At 43.2% G+C, this 23,985-nt stretch overlaps 1 protein-coding gene across 1 annotated transcript in view; it reads left to right on the top strand.

Annotated features, from left to right (window-relative positions):
• Positions 1–7,623: 7,623 nt before the first annotated feature.
• Positions 7,624–23,985, top strand: part of LOC122561984 (glypican-6-like) — a 129,182-nt gene continuing 112,820 nt past the window's right edge. The window contains exons 1-2 of the mRNA XM_043714333.1: positions 7,624–7,810; positions 15,536–15,666. Coding sequence (XP_043570268.1) covers positions 7,684–7,810; positions 15,536–15,666 — 258 coding nt within the window. The 5' untranslated portion in view covers positions 7,624–7,683. The remainder of the gene's footprint in view (positions 7,811–15,535; positions 15,667–23,985) is intronic.

The raw sequence follows: 23,985 nt of genomic DNA, 5'->3' as shown, positions 1-23,985 counted from the left end.
AGTCTCTGGTGCGGCCACATCTGGAGTATTGTGTGCCATACTATAGGAAGGATGTGGAGGCACTGGAACTGGTGCAGAAGATGTTTACCAGGATGTTGCCTGGTATGGTAGAAAGATCGTATGAGGAAAGGGTGAGGCACTTGGGGTTGTTTTCATTGGAGAAAAGAAGGTTTAGGGGTGACTTGATAGAGGTGTACAAGATGATTAGGGGTTTAGATAGGGTCGACAGTGAGAATCTTTTTCCACGTATGGAGTCAGCTATTACGAGGGGGCATAGCTTTAAATTAAGGGGGGGTAGGTATAGGACAGAAGTTAGGGGTATGTTCTTTACTCAGCGAGTTGTGAGTTCATGGAATGCCCTGCCAGTAGCAGTGGTGGACTCTCCCTCATTATGGGCATTTAAGCGGGCATTGGATAGGCATATGGAGGATAGTGGGCTAGTGTAGGTTAGGTGGGCTTGGATCGGTGCAACATCGAGAGCCTAAGGGCCTGTACTGTGCTGTATTCTTCTATGTTCTAACTCTCCAATCCATCTGAATTCTGCTGTATTCTCTGACAGTCCCCTTCACTACTTGCTACTCCACCAATCTTAATGTCACCTGAAAACTTGCTAATCAGGCAACCTACACTTTCCTCCAAATCATTTATGTATATCATAAACAACAGTGGTTCCAGCACAGATCCCTGTGGGACACCACTGGTCACAGCTCCCTTCCACTACTACTCTCTGTCTCCAGTTGTCCATCTAGCTAGAACACCCTGGACCCCATAGAACTTCACCTTCTTCATCAGCCTACCATGGGGAATCTTATCAAATGCCTTACTAAAGCCCATGTATATGATATCTACATCCCTTCCTCATCAATGAACTTTGTCACCTCTTCAAAGAATTCTATTACGTTTGTAAGACAGGACCTTCCATATACAAAACCATGCTGCCTATCACTGATATACCCATTTGGAAGAAAATGGGTTTATATCCTATTTTGCAACCGTGTTTACTATGCAGAAGGGTAAGCTTGAAGGTAGAAGACAGAGAATGGTATTAGAGGGTTTCTTTCCAGAATGGAGGCCTGTGACCAATGGTGTGCCACAACAATCAGTGCTGGGTATGCTGCTTTTCATCATTTATATAGACGATTTGGATGTGAACATAGGAGGTATAGTTAGTAAGTTTGCAGATGACACCAAAATTGGAGATGTAGTGGAAGCGAAGAAGGTTACCTCCAAGTCCAACTGGACCTTGATCAGATGGGTCAATGGGCTGGGGAGTGGCAGATAGAGTTTAATTCAGATAAATGTGAGATGCTGCATTTTGGAAAGACAAATGAGATCAGGACTTTTCGAGTTAATGGCAAGGTCCTGGGTAGTGTTGCTGAACAAAGAGACCTTGGAGTGCAGATTTGTAGTCCCTTTAAAATGAATCAAGTAGAGAGGATAGTGAAGAAGGCGTTTAGTATACTTTCCATTATTGGTCAGAGCTCTGTGTATAGAATTTGGGCGGTCATGTTGCGGCTGTACAGGACATTGTTTTGGCCACTTTTGGAATGTTGTGTGCAATTCTGGTCTCCCTCCTGTAGGAAGGATGTTGTGAAACTTGAAAGGTTTCAGAAAAGATTTAAAAGGTTGTTATCAAAGTTGGCGGGTTTGAACTACAGGGAGAGGCTCTAGAACATAGAACATAGAAAATTACAGCACAGAACAGGCCCTTTGGCCCACGATGTTGTGCCAAGGTTGAATCCTAATGTAAAATATAGTAACTTAACCTTCGCACCCCTCAACTCACTGCTATCCATAGGCTGGAGCTATTTTCCCTGGAGTGCCGGAGGCTGAGGGGTGACCTTATAGGGGTTTATAAAATCATGAGGGGCGTTCATAGGGTGAATAGACAAGGTCTTTTCCCTGGTTTGGTGGGGTGGGGTCCAGAACTAGGGGGCATAGGTTTAGGGTGAGAGGGGAAAGATATAAAACAGTCCTAAGGGGCAAGGGTGGTGCATGTATGGAATGAGCTGCCAGAGGAAGTGGTGGAGGCTAATATAATTTGCAACATTTAAAAGGCATCTGGATGGGTATATGAATAGGAAGGGTTCAGAGAGATATGGACCAAGCACTGGCAAGTAGGACGAGCTTAATTTAGGATATCTGGTTGGCATGGTCGAGTTGGTCCGAAGTGTCTATCTCCATGCTGTACATCTCTATGATTCTATGGTATCTTGAAAAGTGTCCATATTACAGAGGAGGAGGTACTGGATGGCTTAAAATGCATAAAGGTAGATAAATCCCCAGGACCTGATCATGTGTATCCCAAAACTTTGTGGGAAATTAGGGAAGAGATTGTGGGTCCCTTGCTGAGATACTTGTATTGTTGATAACCCTAAACAAGGTGCTGGAAGACTGGAGGTTAACTAACATGCTGCCATGTTAAGGTGGTAAGGAAAAGCCTGGGAACTGATGAGCCTGGTGTCAGTAGTGGGTAAATTGTTGGAGGGGATTCTGAGGGACAGGACTACGTTTATTTGGAAAGACAAGGACTGATTAGGGATAGTCAACATACTTTTGTATGTGGGAAATCATGTCTCACTAACTTGATTTAATTTTTTGAAGAAGTGACAAAGAAGATTGATGAAGGCAAAGCACTGGATATTGTTTGTGTGGACTTTAGTAAGGCATTTGACAAGATTCTGCATGGTAGACTGTTTAGCAAGGTTAGATCAGATGGAATCCAGGGAGAATAGCCATTTGGATACAAAATTGTCTTGAAGGTAAGAGACAGAGAGGGTGGTGGTGGAGGGTTGCTTTTCGGACTGTAGGGCTGTCACCAATGGTGTGCTGCAGGGGATCACTGCTGGGTCCATTGCTTTTCGTCTTTTGAATAAATGATTTGGATGTGAATGTAGGAGGTTATACTTAGTAAGTTTGCGGATGACACCAAAATTGGAGGTGTAGTAGACAGCTTAGAAGGTTATCTCTGAGTACAATGATATCTTGATCAGATAGGCAAATGGGCTGAGGAGTGACAGATGACATTTAATTTGGACAAATGTGAGGTGCTGCATTCTGGTAGGGTAAATTAGGGCAGGACTTATAAACTTAATGGTAGGGTTCAGGGAAGTGTTGCTGGACAAAGAGACCTTGGAGTGCAGGTTCATAGTTCCTTAAAAGTGGAGTCGCAGGTAGACAGGATGGTGAAGAAGGTGCTTGGTAACGTATACAGTCATAAAGATGTACAGCACGGAAACAGACCCTTCGGTCCAACCTGTCCATGCCGACCATATGTCCCAACCCAATCTAGTCCCACCTACCAGCACCTGGCCCACATCCCTCCAAACCCTTCCTATTCATATACCCATCCAGATGCGTTTTAAATGTTGCAATTGTACTAGCCACCATCACTTCCTCTGGCAGCTTATTCCATTCACAAATCACCCTCTGAGTGAAAAAGTTTTTCTTTAGGTCTCTTTTATATCTCTCCTCTCTCACCCTAAACCTATGTCTTATAGTTCTGGACTCCCCCACCCCAGGGAAAAGACTTTGTCTATTTATCCTATCCATGCCCCTCATGATTTATAAAGCTCTGTAAGGTCACCCCTCAGCCCCCAAGAAAAACAGCCCCAGCCTATTCAATCTCTCCCTATAGCTCAAATCCTCCAACCCTGACAACATCCTTGTAAATCTTTCCTGAACCCTTTCAAGTTTCACACCTTTCCAATAGGAAGGAGACCAGACTGGGGCTATTTTCCCTGGAATGTCAGAGGCTTAGGAGTGACGTCATGGAGGTTTTTAAAATCATGAGGGCCACAGGGTGATTCATCAACGTCTTTTCCCCAGGGTAGAGGTGTCCAAAACCGGAGGGCATAGATTTAAGTTGAGAGGGGAAGGATATAAAAGCGACCTGAGGAACAACTTTTTCACGCAGCGTGATGCGTGTTTGGGATGAGCTGCCAGAGGAGGTGTTGGAGGTTGGTACAATTATGATATTTAAAAGGCATCTGTACAGGGGTATGTAAATAGAAAGGGTTTAGAGGGATATGGGCCAAATGCTCTGGCAAATGGGATTAGATTAAATTAGGATATCTGGTTGGCATGGACGAGTTGGACCGAAGGGTCTATTTCAGTGCTGTACATCTCTATTACTCTGAATAGTCTGTCTGTGAGAAATGTACAACAAGAAAAACAGATACTTAGGTCCAGCTTGTCCAGGCCAACCAAGTTTGCCAAACTAAACTCGTCCCATTTGCCTGCGTTTGGCCCATATCCCTCTCAACCTTTCCTATTCATGTACCTATCTAAATGTATATTAAATGTTGTAACTGTACCTGCACTTATCACTTTTTCTGGCAGTTCATTGCACATGTGAACTGTGCTGTGTTAGGTGCCTTTTAAATCTTCATCCTCTCACCTTAAAAATATCACTTCTAGTTTTTAACTCTCCCATCTGAGAGAAAATACCTTTGCTGTGCCCCTTGTGATTTTATGAACCTCATCAGCCCAAGCCTGGATATTGTTCAGATCTTGTTGCATTTGAATGTGGACTATTTCAGTGTCTGAGGAGTCTTGAATGGTGCTGAACATTGTGCAATCATGGCAAATATCCCCACTTCTGACCTTATGGAGGGAAGGTCATTGATGGAGAGGCTGAAGATGATTAGACCGAGGACACTACCCTGAGGAGCTCCTGCAGAGATATCCTGGAACAGAGATGAGTGACCTCTAGCAATCTCAACCATCTTCATATGTGTCAGGTCTGAGTCCAACCAGCAGAGAGTTTGCTCCCAATTCCCTTTGATTCCAGTTTCACAAGGGCTCCTTGATGCTATACTCCCTTAATGCGCCCTTGATGTCAAGGGCTGTCATTCTCACCTCACCTCTGAAGTTCAGCTCTTTTGTCCATGTTTGAATCAAGGTTGTAATGAGGTCAGGAGCGGAGAGGCTGGTGGAACACAAACTGGGCATTAGTGAACAGATTATTGCTGAGCAGATGCTGCTTGATAGCACTGTTGATGACACCTTCCATCACTTTACTGATGATCAAGAGTAGAAAGTTCAAGAGCACATATCTTTAGTACTAGTGGTTGGAGCTGAGCCAAGGGTGCATACAAATGGAGATTCGGCTGGTAACAAGTAGCTGATTGGTTTGTGGACCAGTCACCAGCTAATGATGATAATGTCCTCTGCATGCCACCAACTGTGTGGTTGACCCTCAGGCAGTTGAACAGCTTGGGGCTCTGAATAAAATAGGGAAAAGCCATCTGATAGGATCAGGCTTAGGTGCTCATGAGCTCTCTCTGTTGCTTAAAAAAAACTATAAAAAAAGCTACTTTATATCTGGAGAAAAACGGTTTATTTTTAATACAGCAGTTGCAGCAATGATTTTTAGTTAATAATTCAGAGACCTTTTTAAAGTGTGGATCAGGCACATGGTGATGTTTAAATTAGATTCCCTACAGTGTGGAAACAGGCCCTTTGGCCCAACAAGTCCACACCAACTCTCCGAAGAGTAACCCAGCCAGACCCATTTCCGTCTGACTAATGCACCTAACGTTAAGGGCAATTTAGCATGGCCAATTTACCCCACCTGCACATCTTTGGACTGTGGGAGGAAACCGGAGCACTTGGAGGTCACCCACGCTGCTAACCACTGAGCCACCATGCCACCCCTATGTGCATGTCAATGAAAGCATCTGGAGAAGGAAGATCAAGAACCTGTGTTGTACAGTGACAGAGTCTTACAGCGCAGAAAAGGTCCCTTTGGCCCATTGAGTCTGCACGAACAATAACTATGACTAAAAATGTATCAATCCCAATATCCTGCCCTTGTCCCATATCCTTGGATGTTAGGATATTACAAGTGGTCATCAAAATTTTTTTTTTGAAAAGTTGTAAGATTTCCAGCCTCCATTGCTTTCCCAGGCAGTGCATTCAAGATTTCCACCACCCTCTGAGTGAAAATATTTTTTTTCTCAAATCCCCTCTAAATCTCCTGTCCCTTACCCTAAAACTATGCCCTCTTGTGATTGACGCAATTCATGCCTGATGAAGGGCTTTTACCTAAAATGGTGATTCTCCTGCTCCTCGGATGCTGCCTGACCTGCTGTGCTTTTCTAGCACCATACTATCGACCCTGCCAGCAGTGGTAGTAGTCAGATACATTAGGGACATTTATGCGACTCTTGGATAGGCACGTGGAAGGTAGTACAATGAAGGGTATGTAGGTTAGCCTGATCTTAGAATAAGATAAAAAGTCGGCACAACATTGAGGGCTGAAGGGCCTGTACTGTGCTGCACTGTCCTACGTTCGATGTTCTGTTATCTGTTCTGCTAGTTACATCCTCAAAATGCTCAAGCGGTTTTGCAAAACATGATATAGCTCTGAAATCTAAAAGAGAAAGAAAATCGAATTGCAAATGTATTTGCACATTACTATGCCACCACCAATATTGGTGGTTATGATTCATTGCCATAGCCACTTCAGTTTGTACTTATCAAGGATCTGGCTTTATACTTCAAGAGCAATGTCACTTCAAGCTGTCAATAGTACAGTCAGTCGTTGAGGGTAATTCTCCATGTTGTTGTGGTTCTGTTTGCCGAGCTGGGAATTTGTGTTGCAGACGTATCATCCCCTGTATAGGTGACATCCTCAGTGCTTGGGAGCCTCCTGTGAAGCGCTTCTGTGATGTTTTCTCCGGCATTTATAGTGATTTGTATCTGCCGCTTCCGGTTGTCAGTTCCAGCTGTCCGTTGCAGTGGCCGGTATATTGGGTCCAGGTCGATGTGCTTATTGATTGAATCAAAAGAAAGACAACGGAATGAGGACATGCCACAACCCAAAGGACTAGCCACCCTACCATACATCAAAAACATTTCTGAACTGATAGCCAGACTACTGCGACCACTGGGACTCATAACAGCACACAAACCAACAGCCACTCTCAGACAACAACTCACCAGGATGAAGGACCCGATACCCAGCATGAGCAAAACCAATGTAGTGTACAAAATTCTATGCGAGGACTGTACAAAACACTACATAGGGCAAACAGGAAGACAGCTAATGATCCGCAACCATGAACACCAACTAGCCACGAAACGACATGACCAGCTATTCTTAGTAGCCACACACGCGGATGACAAGCAACATGAGTTCGACTGGGACAACATTACTATTATAGGACAAGCCAAACAGAGAACAGCCAGGGAATTCCCAGAGGCATGGCACTCATCCACAGATTCAATCAATAAGCACATCGACCTGGACCCAATATATCGGCCACTGCAACGGACAGCTAGAACTGACAACCGGAAGCAGCAGATACAAATCACTATAAATGCCGGAGGAAACATCACAGAAGCGCTTCACAGGAGGCTCCCAAGCACTGAGGATGTCACCTAGACAGGGGACGAAACGTCTGCAACACAAATTCCCAGCTCGGCGAACAGAACCACAACAACGAGCACCCGAGCTACAAATCTTCTCCCAAACTTTGGTAATTCTCCATCATTTGTCAGGCATGTTTTTGAGCAAAACTGAGGACTGAAGCCGTCAACTCATTTAATCTTGAAATGAGCTGGAAGTTAATCATTGTATGATGGGTATCTAGGACTTTTATTGCATATTATAACATCTACGTCTTTTTTTAAAAATAGGTCAATCCAACAACAGAATGTACCAACGCATTGCTGAAGATGACATACTGTCCACAATGTCTAGGGTTACTCGCTCTTAAACCTTGTAAAAATTACTGCCTCAATGTCATGAAGGGTTGCTTGGCCAATCAGGCAGATTTGGACACAGAGTGGAACAATTTTATTGGTAAGTCATTTTTTGAGTTTCATTGTAAAGAAACTTATCTTGGTAGAGTGGTGGGAAGTAAAGAAGATGCATAAGCATTTGATCTGGAGCAGCAGTAAAATGCAAGGGCAGGTGTGAAGAGCCAGTAAACACTCTTATGCATTGCAACACATTTTACTTATTATTATCAGTGATAGCAGCAGGAAAAGGCTCATGATGGGGCTCTTGCTAACCTTATACACAATGTAGTTTGTTCTCTCTTTCTCTGGAGGTTTGGGCTGGTTTATTTTTAATATGTATCCTTCTCTTCCTTGTCAAGTTTTATATGTGAGAACTCATCAGTTTCTATTGCGGCAAGGTAAATTTGTGTAAACCCCTTGGAGGTGGCATGTTGTAGGCAATTCAAAAAGAGGAAGAGTAAATTCAAAAGCAGCAAGAGAAATGTTGAGACTTGTACAACAGAGTAACAATTTAAGTAAAATGGGCAGAATGGCGGAAGAAGAGGCAGAAAGCTTAAACAGTAGTGACTGAGGTGACAGTGATGAAAATAGAAATAAACCCTTGGTATGTTTGCTTGCTAGCTCCCAGGGGAGGATGGGGGATTTTGATGTAGAAGCCTTGAATTCAAAGACACTCCGAGATCTGATTGAGGGATCCAGAATGGGGAAGATGCTCAATGAGAACCACCAGCTGCCCTTGCTTCTAACACCACAATGCCCACTCCATGCAAACATCAATCCGTGAATACACACACATGACCTGGGCTTGGACTTGGGACATTGTTGTTTGGCCTTGCTGCCATTAGCTTCCTGACGGCACTCTTCATCAAAACAGTTTTCAGCCTTAACCCTCAATAAGCCTGGTTGTTTCCTATGGGGTGCTGATTCTGGGGAAAAGTCTGCCACCAGTTTGTCAGCTTCCTGTTTGGCACATACGCCTGCTGGGACTCTTGGAAAGAGAAGACATTTGGAACTCTCCATTCCAGCCAGCAGGTGAGGTCCATCCTTTACAGTAACTGTACTGTTATGCAAAGTATAATCACGATGGACTTCTAAAATATCATGTGAAACAAAATTGCAGCAATAATATGGGAAAACAAACAAAAAAGAAGAGCAGGAGTAAGTCATTTGGTCTTTTGAGTCTGCTCTACCGTTTGGTATTATCATGACTGATCATCCAACTCAGTCCTCTGTTCCTGCTTTTTCCCCATACTCTTTGCTCAGGTTAAAACCATAGAATGACAGAAATGATATAGATAGATGAGGACCATTTGGCACATCTTTTCCATGCTGAGCCAAAGACACCTGGATATAATCCTTTTATAATCCCATCTTCTTGCACACAGGCCATAGCCCTGCAACTTATAGCACTCATGGTGCAGATCTAGATACTTGCTAAAAGAATTTAGGGTCTCTGCCTCCACCACCAACTCATGCAGCAAATTCTCGATAACCACCACTCTATATTTAAAAACAAAGTTTTCCCCATATCCCCTGTAATCTTATGCAACTCACCGTGGGGCGGCATGGTGGTTCAGTGGTTAGCACTGCTCCCTCACAGCGCCAGGGACCGGGGTTTGATACTGGCATCGGGTGTAGGTCGATGTGGAGTTTGTACATTCTCCCCGTGTCAGCGTGGGTTTCCTCCGGGTGCTCTGGTTTCCTCCCACAATCCAAAGATGTGTAGGTTAGGTGAATTGGCCATGCTAAATTACCCATAGTGTTAGGTGCATTTGTCAGGGATAATGTGGGGTAGAGGAATGGGTCTGGGTGGGTTACTCTTCGGAAGGTCGGTGCGCACCTATTGGGCTGAAGGGCCTGTTTCCATACTGTAGGGAATCTAATCTAATCATAAATCCTCCTTGTCACTTCCTCAAAGAATTCGATCAAATTTGTCAGGTATGAACTTTGTTTAAAGCCATGCTGGCGATCCCTGATAATCTGTTTTTCTAAGTGATAGTTTATTTAATCTCTCAGGATTGATTCTAACAATTTGCCCACTACCGAAGTAAGATGAATATTGTGGCTACAAGAACAAGTTAGAAGCTAGGAACTCACAGTGAGCAACTCACTACCTGACTCCCCAAATCAATTCCACCATCTATAAGGTAGGGTTATGATGACATATTCACCACTTGCCTAAGCTCCAAATGCTCAAGATGTTTGACACCTCCCAAGACATTGTTTGATACCTCAGCCACTGCTTTCAAAATTCTCTTTCATCATCACTTAGGGTATATCATTTCTGAGATGTATTGCAGTAACTCAAAGTTCGTTTGGTAGCAGCTGTAAACCCACAGTCTTTATTACCTTAAAGGACAGCAACAGCAGATGCATGAGAACACCATCACCTGCAGGTTCCCTTCCAAAAGACTCTGAATTCAAATATTGCTCATCTTGTTAATGTTGATTTTGCACCGCATGTCCTGTGCAGTTTAACCTGCCTTACTCTGTCCAAGCCTTTTTTCACCTTATGATCTGTATGTCCTTGCCTGTACTGCTTGCTGTACTTAGGTCCACATGACAAGAAATCAAATCACGTCACACTCCATCCTGACTTGAAACTACATCGCTGTTCTATCATGATTCTTTCACTGGACTTCCTTGCTAACAGTGCTATGGGTGTCCCTCGGTCACATGGATTGCAGCTGTTCAAGAAACTTCTCGAGGCCAGTTAGGGATGGACAATAACCGTTGGCCTTGCCAGCAATGCCTACAGCCCATGAATGTAATTTATAAAATTATAAATAAGAAATGATGAGCATTGACATGCGAAACAAAATGGACATTCCCTTGCAGAATAAAATCCCCCCAGGAAAATATCTTACAGCTATGGCTAATGGAACTCAAATGTGGAGTTATTTCTGTTTCGATCAACTGGGAAATTTTATTCAAGGTCACTAGAACATCTATTGGAGAATATAATTATTATGCCCTACAGTCAGAGTGAGCATGATTGAGACAGAATGAGTACCTGGGGATTTGGATCAAAGTGGGAATTCAACTAGTAAATTCTTTGCAAGTTTAATTATAGAGTAAAGGTCAGAACCAGACATAGAAAGTTAAAACAACACATGAATTAGGTGTTGATTACTGTAGCAAGAATTGAGATAAAGAGGTCACTTATCAAGGCTCCCTATATAGACTCATCAAGGCTCTCTAATTCAGCAGGGGATGGGAACTGAAATTGTAGTTTGAATATACGGGAGGTTGAGAGTAGTGAAGTCAGAACTATGATTTCAAGATCGCAAGAAGGTGCCGGCAAGCAAGAAGTTGGTTTGAAGTGTGTCTACTTCAACGCCAAGAGCATCTGGAATAAGGTGGGTGAACTTGCAGTGTGTGTTGGTACCTGGGATTTCAATATTGTGGCCATTTTGGAGACATGGATAGAGCAGGGACAGGAATAGTTATTGCAGGTTCAGATAGATGTTTAAGTATGTTTACTTTAGTGATGGAAAGGGATAGGTATATACCGCAGGACAGAAGTTATAGCTGGGGGAAAGGCAATTACGATGCAATTAAGCAGATTAAGGATGCATAGGATGGGGAAGGTAACTGCAGGGGATGGGCACAGTTCAAATGTGCAGCTTATTCAAGGACCAGCTACTGCAGGTCCATGATAAGTATGTACCTGTCAGACAGGGAGGAAGTTATTGAGCATGGGAGCCGTGGTTTACTAAGGAAGTTGAATCTCTTGTCAAGAGGAAGAAGAAGGCTTATGTTATGATGAGATGTGATTGCTCAGTTGGGGCGCTTGAGAGTTAAAAGTGAGCCAGGAAATATCTGAAGAGAAAGCTAAGAGGAGCCAGGAGGGGACATGAGAAGTCGTTGGTGGATAGGATCAAGGAAAACCCTAAGGCTTTCTATAGGTTTATCAGGAATAAAAGAATGACTAAAGTAAGATTAGGGCCAATCAAGTGCATTAGTGGGAAGTTGTGCGTGGAGTCAGAGGAGATAGGGGAAGTGCTAAATGAATACTTTTCATCAGTATCCACACTAGAAAAAGAAAATATGGTCGAGGAGAATGCTGAGATTCAGGCTACTAGATGAGATGGGATTGAGGTGCATAAGGAGGAGGTGTTAGCAATTCTGGAAAGTGTAAAAATAGATAAGTCCTCTGGGCTAGATGGGATTTATCCTAGGATTCTTTGGGAAGCCATGGAGGAGATTGCCGAGCCTTTGGTTTTGATCTTTATGTCATCATTGTCTACTGGAATAGTGCCAGAAGACTGCAGGATAACAAATGTTGTCCCCATGTTCAAGAAGGCAAGTTGAGACAGCCCTGGTAATTATAGTCCTGTGAGCCTTACTTCAGTTGTGGGTAAAGTGGTGGAAAGAGTTATAAGAGCTAGGATTTATAAGCATCTAGAAATGAATAAGTTGATAAGGAATAGTTAACATGGTTTTGTAAAGGGTAGGTCTTGCCTCACAAACCTTAATGAGTTTTTTGAGAAGGTGACTAAACAGGTGGATGAGGGTAAAGCGGTTGATGTGGTGTATATGGATTCAAGGTAAAAACAATGACTGCCGATGCTGGAAACCACATTCTGGATTAGTGGTGCTGGAAGAGCACAGCAGTTCAGGTAGCATCCAAGTAGCAGTGATGAAGGGCTTTTGCCCAAAACGTTGATTTTACTGCTCCTTGGATGCTGCCTGAATTGCTGTGCTCTTCCGGCACCACTAATCCAGTATATGGATTCAAGTCAGGCTTTTGATAAGGTTCCCCATGGTAGCCTATTGCACAAAATACGGAGGCGTGGGATTGAGGATGATTTAGCAGTTTGGATCTGAAATTAGCTAGCTGAAAGAAGACAGAGGATGGTGGTTGATAGCAAATATTTACCCTGGTGTTCAGTTATTAGTGGGGTACCGCACAGATCTGTTTTGGGGCCATTGTCATTGTCATTTGTTGCTTGTCATTTTTATAAATGATCTGGATGAGGGCATAAAAGGTTGGATTAGTAAATTTGGAAGATGACTCTAAGGTCAGTGAAGTTGTGGATAGTGACGAAGGATGTTGTAGGTTACAGAGAGACATAGATAAGCTGCAGTGCTGCGCTGAGAGATGGCAAATGGAGTTTAATGTGGAAAAGTGTGAGGTGATTCACTTTGATAGTCGCAACAGGAATGCAGAGTACTGGGCTAATGGTAAGAATCTTGGTAGTGTAGATGAGCAGAGAGATCTGTGTCTGTGTACATAGATCCCTGAAAATTGCCACCCAGGTTTATAGGGTTGTTAAGAAGGCATACTGTGTATTAGCTTTTATTGGTAGAGGGATTGACTTTCAGAGCCACAAGGTAATGCTGCAGCTTTACAAAACTCTGGTGTGGCCACATGTGGACAATTGCATACAATACTGGTCACCGCATTGTAGGAAGGATATGGAACCTATGGAAAGGATTCAGAGGAGATTTACTAGGATGTTGCCTGGTATGGAGGGAAAATCTTATGAGGAAAGGCTGAGGGACTTGAGGCTGTTTTTGATAGGGAGAAGAAGGTTGAGAGGTGACCTAATTAAGAGAAAGTGAGGACTGCAGATGCTGGAGTACCAGAGTTGAAAAATGTGATGCTGGAAAAACACAGCAGGCCAGGCAGCATCCGAGGAGCAGGAGAATCGACGTTTTGAGCATAAGCCCTTCTTTAGGAATGAATTAGTTAAGACATATAAGATAATCAGAGGATTAGATAGGGTGGACAGTGAGAGCCTTTTTCCTTGGATGGTGATGGCTAGCACGAGAGGACATAGCTTTAAATTGAGGGGTGATAGATATAGGACAGATGTCAGAGGTAGTTTCTTTACTCAGAGAGGAGTAAGGGTGTGGAATGCACTGCCTGCAACAGTAGTAGACTCGCCAACTTTAAGGTCATTTAAAAGTAATTGGATAACCTATGGATGAAAATGGATAGATTGGCTTCAGATTGGTTTCACAGGGCTGAAGGGTCGTTAATGCACTGTGCTGTTCTATGTTCTGTGATTTGGCCGGCCTGGAGCAAGTGGGCTCAGTAGCCCAAACACTACATACTGTGCCAGTCCCACCATTTTGAGAGGCTCATGGTAGTGTTTCTACCTCTGATCCATGAAAACCTGGTTCAAGTCCCACCTGCTCCGGAAGTGTGTTGCAGCATCTAAAGTCATAGCATGGAAACAGACACTTCGGTCCAACTCATCCATGTTGACTAGATATCCTAAATTAATGTAGCCCTATTTGCCACCATTTGGCCTATAACCCTTGAAGCCCTTTCTATTCAGATACCCATTGAGATGCCTTTTAAATGTTGTAATTGTATCAGCCTCCTCCACTTCCTCGGGCAGGTCATTCCATACACGCACCAACCTCTGCATGAAAAAGCTGCCTTTTAGGTACCTTTTAAATCTTTCCCCTCTTATCTTAAACGTATGCCCTCTATTTTTGGACTCCCCCAACCCATGAAAGGACTTTATTTACCCTAACCATACAGCTCGTGACTTTATAAACCTTATAAACCCTCAGCCTCTGACGCTCCTGGGAAAATAGCTCCAGCCTATTCAGCCTCTCCCTGCAGCTCAAACCCGCCAACCCTGGCAACATCCTTGTACATCTTTTCTGAACCCTTTCAAGTTTCACAGCATCCTTCCCATAGTAGGGTGACCGGAACTGCATGCAGCATTCCAAAAGTGACCCAACCAATGTCATCCTTGATTATAGATTCCACCAATTTTCTCATCACAGCTATTAGGCTAAATGATCTGTAATTCCCTGGTTTATCCTTTGTCACCCTTTTTAAAAAGCGGAGTGAAATGCTATTTTCCAATCCAGAGGGCCGTGTAGTTAGATGGTGGTTTTTGGTCAGCATAGTCTCCCACTAGAAAGAAACGACTAGTGTGGTTTAACCTGAGGATTACCATGCCTTAGGTGAGGGGAGAGGTTGAGAAAGAGAGTCCTTTATTGTAACCTCAGCTGGTGCAGGAATTAAATTCATGCTGTTGAGGAGAGATTGAGCATGGGACTTTACTAATTGGAATTTAGAAGAATGAGGGGGAATCTTATAGAAATATATAAAATTACGAAGGGAACAGATAAGATAGAAGCAGGGAGGTTGTTTTCACTGACAGGTGAAACCTGAACTAGGGGGCATAGCCTCAGAATAGGGGAAGGCAGATTTAGGACTGAGTTGAGGAGGAACTTCTTCACCCAAAGGGTTGTGAATCTCTGGGATTCTCTGCCCACTGAACCTCGTTGAGCGTTTTTAAGGCAAAGTTAGATTTTTGAACAGTAAAGGAATTAATGGTAATGGTGAGCACATGGGTAAGTCCGTGAAAAGATCAGCCATGATCTTATTGAATGGCAGAGTAGGCTGGAGAGTCCAGATGGCCTACTCCTGCTCTTATTTCTTATATGCTTGTGTTCTTATCACTGCATTGCAAAGCAGCCATTTCAACTAAATGACACCTGTGCTTTCACCCTATTGTATGCCCTGTCGGTTCAGGAACTCAACCTTCCATTTTTGTCAAGCTCCTGCTGCAATCTGTCTTATTTTAATACTTATCATCTTTGAATTGTTTGAGTGGATGCTCTCACTCTGCCTGTTTGTAATCTGCTCCTGCTAAGCTGTTTGGATCAGTTTCAGCCTTAACTTTGTTCCTAGCTACTGATGACAAATGTGCAAAGATGAATTGAGTTCATCTTTGAGGAAAGAATTGAAGGTTTTGAAATGAAGCAGTTGTTACTGAGATGTGTGGCAATAACTGACCATTTCTGCTTACAGATGCAATGTTGATGGTTGCAGAAAGGTTGGAAGGACCATTCAATATTGAATCAGTCATGGACCCCATTGATGTCAAGATTTCTGAGGCAATCATGAACATGCAGGAGAACAGCATGCAGATCTCTCAAAAGGTACATTCATGACTTAATGTCTGGTTGAATTAATATTTTCTTTATTGTTAAATGGAGACATTTTCAAAATGTTACATACTTGTCCCTGCTCTTAAGTCTGCGTAGCTTGCAACTTGCTCAGCATAACTGCAACAGCGGCCTTTCCTCTGGCAGTCTTCCTCTATTGTGTGCTAATGTACTTGAATGCTTAAAGTTTTAATCGAGAATTATTTATACTATTGGTTGAGTTGATCATTGATCTGATCACAAATATTCAGCTTTACATATCAAATGTGTGCACATAGGCCAAATAAGAAAAGGAACCTGTTACAAATGGATCCATCTAAGGCTACTGAGCCTCAATCTCTTAATGTCACTGAACCAGTGATACATTCTTTACACAGAGTGGTGGGTACGTGGAATGTATAGCCAGCAGTGGTAGTAAAGTAAGATACATTAGTGACATTTAAATACTCTTGGATAGGCACATGAATGATAGTAAAATGAAGCGTATGTAGTTTAGTTTGAGCTTAGAGCAGTCGGCACAACATTGAGGGCCGAAGGGCCTGTAGTGCGCTGTACTATTCTATGTTCTAAGGATGTAAAGTTGATCACTTTTTCTTTATTTCTTTATTCTTCTGCCTTCATATTGTATGTTTTGGTTTAGTTTTCTGTGTTTTAAGATGGTGCTGGAGATTGGTGATAGATATAGGTGAATGGTACATTTTGATGCGAAGAAAAGGCAGGTCAACTTTTTTCTGGCAAGGAATAAGTCTGTGTGAAGCAGAGGAACAGATCTTTGAGTGTAAATGCACTATTTACTAAAAGTTGCAGAATTCAAAGTCTTTATGTTCGTGTGAAGGTGAAGGGCAAGGTTGGCATGAATAGGGAGTCCCTGGATGACAAGAGATATTGAGGCTTAGATCACAAAAAAGGAGGAGAAGTGGCTCAGGTACAGGCAGTTAGGATCAAGGGAATCCCTAGAGGTGTATAGGGATACAGAAGTTTACTAAAGAAGAAATCAGGAGGGTGAAAAGGGGGCACAAAATAGCCTTGGTTGAGAAGATTAGCGTGAATCCAAAGAAGTGCTTTAAGTATATTAAAGGAAAAAGAATAACTAGAGAGAGAATTTGACTCTTCAAAGACCATAGTGGATATGTACTTATGGAACTGCAGGAAATGGGGTGAGGTCCTTAATAAATATTTCTCATCTGGGTTTACCATGGAGAAAGACATGAAGACTTGGGAACTTGGGGCAGTTAGTGGTGATATCTTGGGAACAGTCCATATGACAATAGAGGGGGTGTTGGACATATTAGAATGTATGAGCGTGGATAAATCTCCTGGTTCTGACCAGATATATCCAAGAACACTGCAAGAGACTGGAGATGAAATTGCCGGGGTCCATTGCTGATATTTTTGCATCATTGTTAGCCACGGGTGAAGACTGGAGACTAGTGAATGTTGTGCCCTTATTCAAGAAGGGCTGCAAAGAAAAATCTAGGAACGAGAGACCAGTAAGCTTTACATCTGTGGTGGGTAAGTTACTTGAGAAGAGTCTGAGGGATAAGATATACATGCATTTGGAAAGACAGAGTTTGATTAGGAATAGTCAGCATGGCTTTGTGTGTGGGAGATCATGCCTCACAAATTTGTTCGTGTTCTTTGGTGAAGTGACCAGGAATGTTGATGAGGGCAGAGCGGTAGATGTAGTCTATATGAATTTCAGTCAGGCCTTTGGTAAGGTTCAACAAAGTAGGCTGCTCTGGAAGGTTAGATCTCATGGAATCCAAGGGAAACTGGCAAACTGGATGTGCAATTGGCTTGATAGAAAGAAGCAGAGGGTAATAGTGGAAGGATGCTTGTTGGACTGGAGGCCTGTGACTAGTGGTGTGCCTCAGGGGTCAGCGCTGGGTTCATTGCTATTTGTTATCTATATCAATGATTTGGATGAGAATGTGCAAGGCATGATTGGTAAGTATGTAGATGATGATAAAATAAGAAGTATTGTGGACAGTGAGGAAGGTTATCAGAAATTAGGGAGCAGTGAGAGTGAGGACCGGGGGCTGCTGGGGAGAAAAGTTCTTTGCTTTAATAATTTATTTTGTGAATAGGCGGAGTGCACAGTGAGCAGGAGCAGACACGGAGCTGCTGAGTAAGTGAGGTAATATACTTGGGTGATTGTTTTACCCGAAACACTGCTTAAGAAGTGTCTCCCACACATCTTCTTCCTCTAACCAAAAAAAAAGGTTCTGTGCACCGATGCAGTAAGGTTACTAGTTTTTTCAATATTCTCTTTGGGAATTCAGAACAGTGGTAATGGATGTTAGGGCAGTTGCATGCTCCTTCTGTAGGGATGTGGGACTTCATCTGCGGGAAGTGCACCCAGCTCGAGCTCCTCGGAAATCACATTAGGGAACTGGAGCTGGATGAACTTTGGATCATTCGGGAGGCTGAGGGGGCTAATAGAGAGGAATTACAGAGAGGTAGTCTCACCTCAGGTACGGGAAAAAGGTAGATGGGATACAGTCAGGGATCAGAAAGGGCACAGGCAGACAGTGCAGGGATCCCCTGTGGGTGTTCCCCTCAATAATTGTTATACTGTATTGGATACTGTTGGGGGGGGGGGGGATGACCTACCAGGGAAAACCGTAGTGGCCAGGTCTCTGTTACTGAACCTGGCTCTGTGGCTCAGAAGGGATGCGGGGAGAATAGAAAAGCGCTAGTGGCAGGAGACTCAATAGTTACAGGAACGGATAGGAGGTACTTTGGTCATGAGTGGAACTCCTGGAAAGTATGTTGCCTCCCAGGTGCCAGGGTCCAGGATATCTCTGATTGAGTCTACAGGATTCTGAAGGGGGAGGGGGAGCAACCAGAAGTCATGGTGCACGTTGGCACCAATGACATAGCCAGGAAAAGGGATGAGGATCGAAAAAGTGATTTCAGGGAGTTAGGTTGGAAGCTAAAAAGCAGGACAAGCAGAGTAGTAATCTCAGGATTACTACTGGTGGCAAATGCTAATGAGGCGAGGAACAGGGAGTGAGTGCAGCTAAACATGTGGCAGCAGGGCTGGTACAGGAGGACGGCTTCAGAAACATAGATCATTGGGGTACCTTCTAGGGAAGGTGAAACCTGTACATGAAAGGCAATTTGCACTTAAACTGGAGGGGCACCAATGTCCTGGGCAGCAGATTTGCGAGAGCACTTCGCGAGGGTTTAAATTAGTTTGGCAAGGGTATGACAACCAGAGCTAGAAATCAGAGGAGAGGGTAGTTGTTGAACAGGCAGAAATGGAATGCAGAGAGTCTGTCAGGAAGGGATACACAGTTGATAGGACAAAGGGATGAGTTAAAGTGTCTGTTTCAATGCAAGGACTGTCAGGAATAAGAGCGATGCAAGGACTGTCAGGAATAAGAGCGATGAACTTAGAACATGGATCAATACTTGGAACTATGATGTTGTGGCCATAATGGGGACATGGATTTCACAGGGGCAGGAATGGTTGCTAGATGTTGCAGGGTTTAGATATTTTAAAAAGAACATGGAGGGGACTAAAAGAGGAGGGAGAGTAGCATTGTGAATTAGAGAGTGCATCACAGCTGCAGAAAAGGAGATTTTGTCTTCTGAGTCAGTATGGGTGGGAGTCAGTATGGGTAGAAGTCAGTAACAGGAAAGGAGCAGCCACTGTATTGGGTGTTTTCTACAGGACCCCCCCCCCCAATAGCAGCAGAAAGATGGAAGAACAGATTGGACAACAGATCTTGGAAAGGTGCAGATGTGACAGAGTTGTTGTTATGGGTGAATTCAACTTCCTCAATATTAATTGGAACCTCCTTACTCCCGATGGTCTGGATGGAGCCGATTTTGTCAGGTATGTCCAGGAAGGATTCCTGACTCAATATGTAGATAGGCTGACTAGGGGAGGGGACATACTGAATTTGATGCTTGGCAATAAGCCAGGCCAGGTATCAGATCTCTCGGTAGGAGAGCACTTCGGTGACAGTGACCACAAGTACCTCACCTTTACCATAGCCATGGAGAGGGATAGGAGCAGACAGTATGGGAAGGTATTTAATTGAGGGAGGGGAAATTACACTGCTATTAGACAGGAGCTGTGGAGTATAAATTGGGAGCAATTGTTCTATGGGAAATGCACAACAGAAATGTGGAGGCTGTTTAAGGAGCGCTTGCTTCAAGTGTCAGATAATTTTGTCCCTCTGAGACAGACAAGGAATGGTAAGGTGAAGGAGCCTTGGGTGACAAGAGAAGAGGAGCTTCTTGTCAAGAGGAAGAAGGAAGCTTACTTAAGGTTGAGGAAGCAAGGATCTGGGCACGCTTTAAACAATCACAGCGTAGTTAGGAAAGAACTCAAAAATGGACTGAGGAGAGCTAGAAAGTGCACAAAAAAGCCTTGAAGGGAAGGATTGGGGAAAACCCAAAGGCATTCTACACATATGTGAGGAATAAGAGAATGATCAGAGAGAGGGTAGGGATAATAGAGGGAACTTGTGCCTGGAGTCTGAAGAGGTAGGGGAGGCCGTAAATGAGATTTTTGTTTCAGTTTTCACTAGAGAGAGGGACTTTGTTGATCGTGAAAACACCGTGGACCAGTTTAGTAGGCTTGAACAGTTTGATATTACGAAAATTGATGTGCTGGAAATTTTGGGAAGCATCAAGATAGATAACTCCCTAGGGTTGGACCAGATATATTCAAGGTTACTACGGGAAGTGAGGAATGAGATTGCTGCGCCTCTGGCGATGATCTTTGCAACCTCACTCTCTATGGGAAAAGTAGCAGATGATTGGAGGGAGCTGATGTTGTTCCCTGTTCAAGAAAGGGAATAGGGAAATCCCTGGGAATGACAGGTCGGTCAGTCTTACGTCTGTGGTAAGCAAGGAACCTGGAAAGGATTCTGAGAGATAGGATTTATGACAATTTGGAAAAATATAATTTGATTAAAGAAAGTCAGTGTGGCTTTGTGAGGGGTACATCATGCCTCACAAACCTTATTGAGTTCTTTGAGGATGTGACGAGACTAGTTGATGAAGGTTGAGCAGTGGATTTGGTGTATATGGATTTCAGTAAGGCATTTGATAAAGTTCCCCACAGTAGGCTCATTCAGAAACAAGATTACAGTGGTGCTGGAAAGGCACCGCAGGTCAGGCAACATCTAAGGAGCAGGAAATTTGACATTTTGGGGAAATTTGGCTGTCTCGATATTAAATTGTTTGGCCAAAAGGATGGAAAGTGTTCCGCCTGGAGGTTGATGACCAGTGGTGTCCTGCAGGGATCTGTTCTTGGGCCTCTGCTCTTTGCAGTTTTTATAAATGACTTGGATAAAAAAGTGGTAGGGTGGGTTAGTAATTTTGCTGATGACACAAAGGTCATTGGTGTTGTAGATAGTTTCAAGGGCTGTTGCAGGCTACAACAAGACATTGACAGGATGCAGAGCTGGGCTGAGAAATAGCAGATGGAGTTCAACCCTGAATAAATGCGAAGTGATTCATTTTGGAAAGTCGAATTTGAATGCTGAATACAGGGTTAAAGACAGGATTCTTGACAGTGTGGAGGATCAGCGGGATCTTGGGGTCCATGTACATAGATCTTGCAAAGTTGCCACCCAAGTTGATAAGGTTGTTAAGAAGGCATATGGTGTTTTGGCTTTCATTAACAGGTTTATTGAGTTTAAGTGCCACGAGGTTTTGCTGCAGCTCTATAAAACCCTGGTTAGACCACACCTAGAATATTGTGTCCAATGGTCACCTCATTTTAAGAAGGATGTAGACGGTTTAGTGGGGGTGCAGAAGAGATTTACCAGTCTGCTGCCTGGATTGGAGGGCTTGTCTTATGAAGAGAGATTGAGTAAGCTAGGGCTTTTCACACTGGAGAGAAGAAGGAAGAGAGGTGACTTGTTGGAGATGTACAAAGTAATGAGAGGCATAGATAGAGTGGATAGACAGAGACTTTTCCCCAGGGCAGAAATGACTGTCACAAGGGGTCAGAATTTTAAGGTGATTGGAGGAAGGTAAAGGGAGATGTCAGAGGTAGGTTCTTTACACACAGTGGTGTGCGCATGGAATTCACTGCCAGCGGTGTTGGTAGAGTCAGAAACCTTGGAGACATTTAAGTGACTGCTGGACAAGCATATGGATGGAAGTAAATTGAGGGTGTGTAGGATATCTTGATCTTAGATTAAGATAAATACTCAACACATCATGGGCCGAGGGGCCTATACAGTGCTGTACTGTTCTATGTTCTAAATTGCAGCAGGACCTTGATCAACTGGGGAAGTGGGCTGAGAAATGGCAAATGGAGTTTAGTATAGGTTAGTGTGAGGTCTTGCATTTTGGAAAGTCAAATCAAGAAAGGAGTTTCAGGGTGAATTGTAGGGCCTTAAGGAGTGTAGTGGAAAAGAAGGGACCTTGGAGTTCAGGTGTACGGTTCTCTGAAAGTGGAGTCACAGGTAGACAGGACAGTGAAGAAGGCTTTTGGCACACTGGCCTTCATCAGTCAGGGCATTGAGTCCAGAAGTTGGGAAGTTGTAGAGGACGTTGGTGAAGCCGCACTTGGGAGTACTGTGTTCACCTTTGGTCATCTTGTTATATGAAGTATGTTATTAAACTGGAAAGAGTGCAGAAGAAATTTACAAAGATGTTACCAGGACTCAAGTGACTGAGTTATAGGGAGAGGTTGGACAAGCTAGGACTTTTTTGTTTAGAGCACAGGAGACTGAGAGGTGATTTTAAAGAATGTATAAGATCATGAGAGGCATGAAAAGGGTGAGTGCACTCTGTCTTTTTCCTAGAGTTTGGGAATAAAGGGCTAGAGGGCATCAGTTTAAGGTTAGAGGGGAAGAATAAAAGGGAACCTGAGAGGCAACCTTTTCACAGAGAAGGTGGTATGCATATGGAATGAGCTGCCGGTTGAAGTAGGTACATTAACAACATTTAAAAGACATTTGGGCAAATACATGGAAAGGAAAAGTTTTCTTATAAGGTATTTTTATTTGTAAAGAAGACAATGTTAAAGATTTTTTACAAAATTACAAAAGTAATACAAACAAGCATAAGCACCAATATAAAACTAAATAAATAAGAAAAAAAAATAACCAAAAAAGAGGAAAAAACCCAACTAGCTACTAATCTACCCTACAACCAAAACATAAAATAGGATATCATACATTACTAGCAGTAAACAACAAAATAATTAAATATCTAGATACATGCTCAAAATAGATTTACATCAAGACATAGTAGAACCCGTATTTATACGGGATTCCTCCTCCCGGGGGTCCCCGAACCAGCCACAACCATTACCACAGCTAAACAAAAGACCTGGACAGTATGGCCGAAATATCTGTGTTGATGTAGTTCAAAAAGGGCTGCCATGTTTTATAAAATAATTCAGTTTTTGGTGCACTATATTTGTGAGGAAGTCAAGGGGGATATATTCCATGACTATCCTGTGCCAATTCGAAGGTCCTGTAGGGCCTTAGCTACCCAATTCACTAAAATATTTTTCCTTGCACAAAAGGAGAGAATGGCAAATAATTTCCTCCCATACGCATCCGGTGGGGGGGGGAATTGGAAAAGTCCAAAAGTAGGGATACTGAATCCAATCTAATCTCCATACCCAAGATCTCTATCAAGGCATTTGCTACTCTATCCCAATACCTATGGATCTTATGGCATGTCCATAGACAATGCGTGTTTACATTTAGGACACATTGGGGATGCTCCTGTCTTGAACTTTGCTAGTCGTTCAGGTGCCATATGAGCCCTGTAAGTATCTTTAATTGAATAACCTGAGTTCTATTACAAATAGAGATTTTTCTGGCATTTTCCCAGATGTCCTCCCACATTTTTTAAGAGATTTCCAACCCTAATTCTTGATTCCAGGTTTTATATAATCGTTCCATGTCCTTCGAGACCTTATTGTATAGTGAATGATAAAAGTACTGACCAAGGGCGGCCCCATCGGCCATAGTACTGTCCTTTTCCTATCCAATTTGTAGGGATTAACTATCAATGTGGTCTTCTTTTTGTATAAAGTCTCGTATTTGAAAGTACCGAAGGATGTCCTTGTTAGGCAGTCCAAACTTCTGATGCAATTGCTCAAAGGACATCAAAACTTCTCCATCAAACAGGTCTCCCAAGCAGGAGATACCTCTGGACTCCCAAATTTTAAATGTAGCATCCATCAGTCCTGGCTGAAATCCCGATGCTCCCACTATGAGGGTATTAGGGGAGGCTTTTTGCAGGTTACCCTCATCTTGCCGCATTATCCTCCAGGCTTTAATTATATTTAATACAATAGGATTTTTACAATAGTCCATAATA

The sequence above is a fragment of the Chiloscyllium plagiosum genome, chromosome 24 (assembly GCF_004010195.1).
Source record: "Chiloscyllium plagiosum isolate BGI_BamShark_2017 chromosome 24, ASM401019v2, whole genome shotgun sequence".
NCBI lineage: Eukaryota > Metazoa > Chordata > Chondrichthyes > Orectolobiformes > Hemiscylliidae > Chiloscyllium > Chiloscyllium plagiosum.
This window is presented reverse-complemented; position numbering and strand designations above follow the sequence as displayed.